At 46.0% G+C, this 7,535-nt stretch overlaps 1 protein-coding gene across 1 annotated transcript in view; it reads right to left on the bottom strand.

Moving 5' to 3' along the window:
* Window positions 1-1,590: 1,590 nt before the first annotated feature.
* SEC63 (SEC63 protein translocation regulator) overlaps window positions 1,591-7,535 on the bottom strand; it is a 138,910-nt gene continuing 132,965 nt past the window's right edge. Inside the window, exons 20-21 of the mRNA XM_075340070.1 lie at window positions 4,527-4,631; window positions 1,591-3,200 (exon numbers count right to left, since the gene is read on the bottom strand). Of these exons, the coding sequence (XP_075196185.1) occupies window positions 3,060-3,200; window positions 4,527-4,631 (246 nt within the window). The 3' untranslated portion in view covers window positions 1,591-3,059. The remainder of the gene's footprint in view (window positions 3,201-4,526; window positions 4,632-7,535) is intronic.

Below are 7,535 nucleotides of genomic sequence, written 5' to 3'. Positions count from 1 at the left end.
CTGCTATTACAACAATGTCTTTTAATACTAAATTTGTGCTGACAGGTCCTCCTAAAGGTCCCTTAACATATTAAATGACAGTTTAATGAAAAGGACAATTTCGATCAAACTAATTGTTCCTTTTGTAAAATTGGTCATTAATGACCATAGAATAATGAACGGTTAGAATAGTCCAAACTATTGATTGGCATGTTTGATATTTTGGTCGACTATGATTGATGGCAGGTCTGTGCGTTGATCGTTTGAATAGTGAAGGCTTGATTTTTTTTTTTTTTTTAACTACACCCTTGAAAAAGGCAGATCCTACAAACAGACAGGTATTCCCCAAGTTCATCTTAAATGTATGGTTATATAGTTAAGGTCCATTGTCATCTGCAGGGAGTATGGTGAACTCGTACGAATGAGCTTTCGGAAGAGCAACAACGTTCATTCATCAATCAGTTTTAATATTGTATGTATGAGGGACCATTAGGCTAGGTTTATTTTTTCAAATGTAGGGGTGACACAGGAAAACTGCACACACTTTACTGTGAATTCCCCTGCAAAGTGCAAGTGAAGGGCAGAAGTACCATGCGCGTCATCGCCTTACTTTATTATTGTGAAAGCCAATTGAAATCGTTTGGTAGGCCACGTGCTCACGTTGAATATTTGGTGATTTTTTTACCTCAGTATTTGTAAGACCACGTGCTCACGTTGAATATTTGGTGATTTTTTTACCTCAGTATTTGTAAGGCCACGTGCTCACGTTGAATATTTGGTGATTTTTTTACCTCAGTATTTGTAAGGCCACGTGCTCACGTTGAATATTTGGTGATTTTTTTACCTCAGTATTTGTAAGGCCACGTACTCATGTTGAATATTTGGTGAGTTTTTTTACCTCAATATTTGTAAGGCCATGTGCTCACCATGAGTGTTTAGTGTGGTTTTTACCTCAGTATTTGTAAGTCAGAGCAGGGATTGGGAGAGTGAGAGGAAAAATATAAAGATGGAGTCACATTAGCGTATGGCATCAGATACGAGAGAAACGGATGTAATATGCTAATGACCCCCAGCTCAGGCTCTCCTGCGAGCGTGAGCCAAGTGTCATGCAACTGTGACCCACACTTGCTATCGGGTCACAGCTGCAAAGCTGAGGGCGGGCGCTACGGAAGAGAGGGAGGAATTAATCCCCCCCCCATCTCCACCATTGTCAGCCTGTGTGTATATCGCATTCGCACTGCACTTGGATAACATCCGGGTGCAGTCTGATGTTTCACCCATACAAGTGATATGGCTCTCGCAGACAATTACAGCATGCTGAGATTTTTTCCTCAGTCCGATTAGGGCTGAGGAAAACAAGCAGATCTGAGCTGCAGCATTGTCTAACATGGGGCCAAGTGCAATGCGATATTTTCTCACATTGCACTCATGCGAGTCATACACCAGTGTGACGCCAGCCTTCTAGAAACACGGGCACCGCTTCTGTATTCTTCACCCACTCCTGGTTTTGGCTTACAAATACGTAGATAAAACAACAAAATACTCATTGTGCGCACGAGGCCTTACATGACATTTTCTTTTTGGCCTATTAAGACACAATAACAAATACCATTTAACCTCTGAATTTTATTCGCAACTATTGCATTACAAAGAGTTTTTTTTCAATGTCAGTTTGCATTTAAAGAACAACCCGTTTTCAGAAAATGGCAATTTTTTTTTGTGTGTTCACCAATTGGCCACATAAATTGCAGAATGTGTAAAAAGTGCAGGAAAGTGATTTGCCACACGTTCCAAATCTTAGTATCACACAAACCATAAAAATCCCTGACATAACTACCTCACCCTGTTATTTTCACATTCTGCAACAATAACCGAGCAATATCCATTTCTGTAGTATGAAAGATCCACCTGGGAGAAACAGGTATATACTATACAGAACCACTTACTATGTGAAATGCTATTTATTTACAGAATAATAGCAAATATTCAGAAAATTACGAATTTTCTCCCCTATTATTTATCTGTGGGAGGAGGGGGTGGAAGTACACATTACAAATGCAAAACAGTCATCAATGGTGTAGTAGTAGTATACTGAGCGTTACACAGTTATGTGCATGTAACCCCCTTCATTCTCATCTTTGAAGAAGGCCAAGTGAGCGTACACAGAAGGAACCACACACACATTCCACATGTGGATACCACAGCGTCAGGACAGGTCGAGTCAAGCTTGGCACTGCTCTGAAGACTATAGCTGGCTGGTACATTCTCGTCGTGGTACTGTCACAGAGCACAACGCTACTCATCTTGACATTTAAGACTTTTCAGAAGTAACTTCATAGCCTCTTTAATGTATCTTCTACAAAAAAGGCATCTTTGCATAAAAACCACAAACATACGGCAACTTGTGGTCCCATGATTTACAGAGCCATTCCTTTGCCAATCCCATATTTGCATTGATAGGCTAGTGGTAATCGTGACAATTATTACATGGTATGATTTGGATTGTATAGGGCATTACACGTTAGACCCTTGTAAAAAAATAAAATTTGGAGGAATGTTTTAACAAAAAAAAAAAAAAAACAAATAGAGTACAACCAGGTGATACAACATTGAATATGTGGAAATTACACTAAATATATGGAAAGTTGTGTACTAAGCTATATCTGACCGTGTGGGAGGAAACAAACTCAACCAAAAACCATGGTAGTGAAAGTCCTGGGTGAGTGATCGACATTACCAGCGGCAAACATATCTCCTTTGCAAATTCAAGACAATCAGTTTCAGAAAAATCTTTATTTTCTTTTCGATGGAGTAAAAGAAACATTGCTTCACTTTGCAATGTTTGGCTTTACCAACTCACTAGGCCTTTGCACATGGCAAGGGATTATGTGACCTTCAAAGCCAATGGTCACAAAACTCAGTATTATGAAGTGTAATTTAAAAATTATTAGTTTCCCCCCCTTGGAAAAAAACAAAAAAAACCAAAAAACGTCTACACTGTGGCTCTGGCGATTGGAATAGCTCCGATATCAGATAGATGACCGTGTGCAAATCTTTTAAGTCCGTTTAATTAATTTAACTTAATCATCTTCCTCTTCTTCCTCCTCTTCGTCATAGCTTTCTTCAAAGCCCTCACTGTCTCCTTGGTCATCATCACCCTCCATTGTAGTATCCCACTGTGGATGGTTATCAGGTATTGGTTTAGCTTCATGAACTTCCAGCTGGTTATGGAAAATAAAGAAGTGACATTTCAACAGAAGTATTCCGGTGAATAAAAGTGCACGTCATGCTATACATAGTTCTCAAGTCTGATATGCATTGAGAAGTACCCCAAGTTAACACAGCAGAAAATAGTAGAGTCTCCGCTACAACCAACATATGCATGCACGCGCACCTATGCTCTATGCTACATCAACGCGCTACACACCCCTCTATTAAATTGACATGTATACATAACCCTCTACTACACCAATGCCTGAACCCCCCACTAATACATCAACACGCACACATACCCCTCTGCTAGAGCGACGCATTCGCGCGCACGCACACACACACACTTGTTAGATCTACTTGCGTGCGCGCGCGCGCACACACACACACACTTGCTAGATCTACTTGCGTGCGCGCGCGCGCACACACACACACACACACACACACACACACACACACACACACACACACACACACCCACCCCCCTTTGCTCCATCAACGTAAACAAACGCACTATGTTACATCGATGGGCACACAGACAGCTGTGTTATATTAACATACAGTCAACTCTGCTACATTGACATGCCTGTGCACATATCTCTGCAACATAAATGCAATCGCATATCCGCATATCTCTGCTACATTAATAAAGGACAGACTTAGTTAAAACAGGTGTAACTGCATCTAGACCACTGCTTACACATGGGATACACACTTCCGGGGAGGGCATCCCATGTGGAAGACAGTGCAGAGAGTTTTGAGCGTCAAACTTCTTATATGCAAGTTGCTTTATAATACCACACAACATCCCTTGTTTGTATCAAATTGTAGGACGCATAGTACAGATTAGGAAAAATGCTACCCAGTTAGGCCATGGTCCTGTTGTAGTAACCTAGTGCTTATTGTAGACATCCCATAACAAAATAGATCACAGACGTTTTGTCTGTTGTGTTAAATAGAAGGCGATTTTGGAGACTAGTATATTCAGTGAGCTGTATAACATCTGATATATGCATTGCATCTATGAGATGTGCTTGCTAGAAACAGGTACATAATATTTCCCATTAAGCCCTAGCAGGCACTTCCATTTAAAGTCTATTTCTTGCTTTTCACATGTTAAAACATAGTGCGAAAGGAAAAATATACCCTAAAAGGTGCCCATACACATTTTGTGAAACTTTCCGGAGTGTACCAATTTCATCAGGGCTGACTCCCAAAGCCAGAGGTCAGGGGGCATTTGGATTTAAACATGCCTCATCCTATATATAAAAAACATGCTTCATAACCACGCTAGAATTTTACAATTCCACTGTTTTTCTGTGCTTCAGTCATCTTACCTTCAAAGGTTTAACCTGATCTAAACCCATGTAAGAATCAGACCTTAAGAACACAGTGTATTGATAATTTCCAGGTTTATTTGGTGCTGGAAATTTTAGCTCCACCTTAAATAGAAAGAAATATAAAAGAATGTAAATGACACTGCAAAGTAATACAATCTACAGATATATAGTATTTGGAGGATGATTTAGTTTCCAGCAATAAATTCAATGTTGTTACCTTTATTTGCAGAGTGTGTGAGTATATTATTATATATTATATACATACATACACACTATATATATATATATTATATATATATATATATATATATATATATATATATATATATATATATATATATATATATATATATATATACACATACATACACACACACACACACACATATATATATATACACACACACACACACACATACATACACACACTGTATGTATGTACGAATACAGTGTGTGTGTGTATATTATATTATTTATACACATACATATATACATATATGTACATATATATATACATATATAATTGCCTTATTCTGTCTGTCCGTCTGTCTGTCATGCTCCAAAATTGTGTCCTTACGGTTACACAAAGCTGATTGGCCGCTGGGCTCGCCATGGCCCCCCCCCACACGGATTGGCCTCTCGCCCCGGCTCTCTGCAGGCCCCGCCCCCCTCACGCAATGCACGCTCGCTCTGGCCCAACTGACACGGAGCTCCGACTCCCAGGTGAGTACACACACACACATCAGATCACTCTCCCTCTCACACACACCTCACACATCACATCCACACACTCAACACATCCTGGGATATCACTTGCTTCTACACCGGCTCCGTCACGATCCCAGCAGCGCCAGACGTAACCTTGCGATGCTGGGATCTTGACGGAGCCCGTGAACGCTGGTAACCATTATACACATCGGGTAACTAAGGTCCCTTGGTTACCCGATGTGTATCATAGTTACCAGTGTACACCGGCTCCGTCACGATCCCAGCAGCGCCAGACATAACCTTGCGATGCTGGGATCTTGACGGAGCCCGTGAACGCTGGTAACCATTATACACATCGGGTAACTAAGGTCCCTTAGTTATCCGATGTGTATCATAGTTACCAGTGTACACCGGCTCCCGGTACACCTGTGCAGGGAGCCGGCATTATACTCCTCTCCCCCCAGGACTACTCCTCCTATTACAGTCCTCCTATTATACTCCTCTCTGAGTATAATAGGAGAACTATTATAGCATGGGAGATGTAGCACGATGGGGGGTGCGCAGCATGGGGGATGTAGCACGATGGGGTGCGCAGCATGGGGGATGTAGCACGATGGGGAGTGCGCAGCATGGGGGGACGTAGCACGATGGGGAGTGCGCAGCATGGGGGGACGTAGCACGATGGGGAGTGCGCAGCATGGGGGGATGTAGCACGATGGGAAGTGCGCAGCATGGGGGGATGTAGCACGATGGGGAGTGCGCAGCATGGGGGATGTAGCACGATGGGGAGTGCGCAGCATGGGGGATGTAGCACGATGGGGAGTGCGCAGCATGGGGGATGTAGCACGATGGGGAGTGCGCAGCATGGGGGATGTAGCACGATGGGGAGTGCGCAGCATGGGGGGGGATGTAGCACGATGGGGAGTGCGCAGCATGGGGGGGATGTAGCACGATGGGGAGTGCGCAGCATGGGGGGGATGTAGCACGATGGGGAGTGCGCAGCATGGGGGGATGTAGCACGATGGGGAGTGCGCAGCATGGGGGATGTAGCACGATGGGGAGTGCGCAGCATGGGGGGATGTAGCACGATGGGGAGTGCGCAGCATGGGGGGATGTAGCACGATGGGGAGTGCGCAGCATGGGGGGATGTAGCACGATGGGGAGTGCGCAGCATGGGGGATGTAGCACGATGGGGAGTGCGCAGCATGGGGGATGTAGCACGATGGGGAGTGCGCAGCATGGGGGATGTAGCACGATGGGGAGTGTGCAGCATGGGGGATGTTGCACGATGGGGGATGTAGCACGATGGGGGGTGCGCAGCATGGGGGATGTAGCACGATGGGGAGTGCGCAGCATGGGGGATGTAGCACGATGGGGAGTGCGCAGCATGGGGGATGTAGCACGATGGGGAGTGCGCAGCATGGGGGATGTAGCACGATGGGGAGTGCGCAGCATGGGGGGGATGTAGCACGATGGGGAGTGCGCAGCATGGGGGGGATGTAGCACGATGGGGAGTGCGCAGCATGGGGGGGATGTAGCACGATGGGGAGTGCGCAGCATGGGGGGATGTAGCACGATGGGGAGTGCGCAGCATGGGGGATGTAGCACGATGGGGAGTGCGCAGCATGGGGGATGTAGCACGATGGGGAGTGCGCAGCATGGGGGGATGTAGCACGATGGGGAGTGCGCAGCATGGGGGGATGTAGCACGATGGGGAGTGCGCAGCATGGGGGATGTAGCACGATGGGGAGTGCGCAGCATGGGGGATGTAGCACGATGGGGAGTGCGCAGCATGGGGGATGTAGCACGATGGGGAGTGTGCAGCATGGGGGATGTTGCACGATGGGGGATGTAGCACGATGGGGGGTGCGCAGCATGGGGGATGTAGCACGATAGGGAGTGCGCAGCATGGGGGATGTAGCACGATGGGGAGTGCGCAGCATGGGGGATGTAGCACGATGGGGGGTGCGCAGCATGGGGGATGGAGCACGATGGGGAGTGCGCAGCATGGAGGATGGAGCACGATGTGGAGTGCGCAGCATGGAGGATGGAGCACGATGGGGGGTGCGCAGCATGGGGGATGGAGCACGATGGGGGGTGCGCAGCATGGGGGATGGAGCACGATGGGGAATGCGCAGCATGGGGGATGGAGCACGATGGGAGGTGCACACCTCCCCCCAATACACACACACACACACACACACAGGGAACCACAAACACCACCATACACAGACACCCACAAACACAGACAACGCTGCACACACACAACACCCAACACACAAACACCGCGGCATACAT

This window comes from Anomaloglossus baeobatrachus, chromosome 3, assembly GCF_048569485.1.
Source record: "Anomaloglossus baeobatrachus isolate aAnoBae1 chromosome 3, aAnoBae1.hap1, whole genome shotgun sequence".
Classification (NCBI taxonomy): domain Eukaryota; kingdom Metazoa; phylum Chordata; class Amphibia; order Anura; family Aromobatidae; genus Anomaloglossus; species Anomaloglossus baeobatrachus.
Note: the sequence above shows the minus strand (reverse complement) of the source record. Positions and strands in the feature narration are given on the sequence as shown.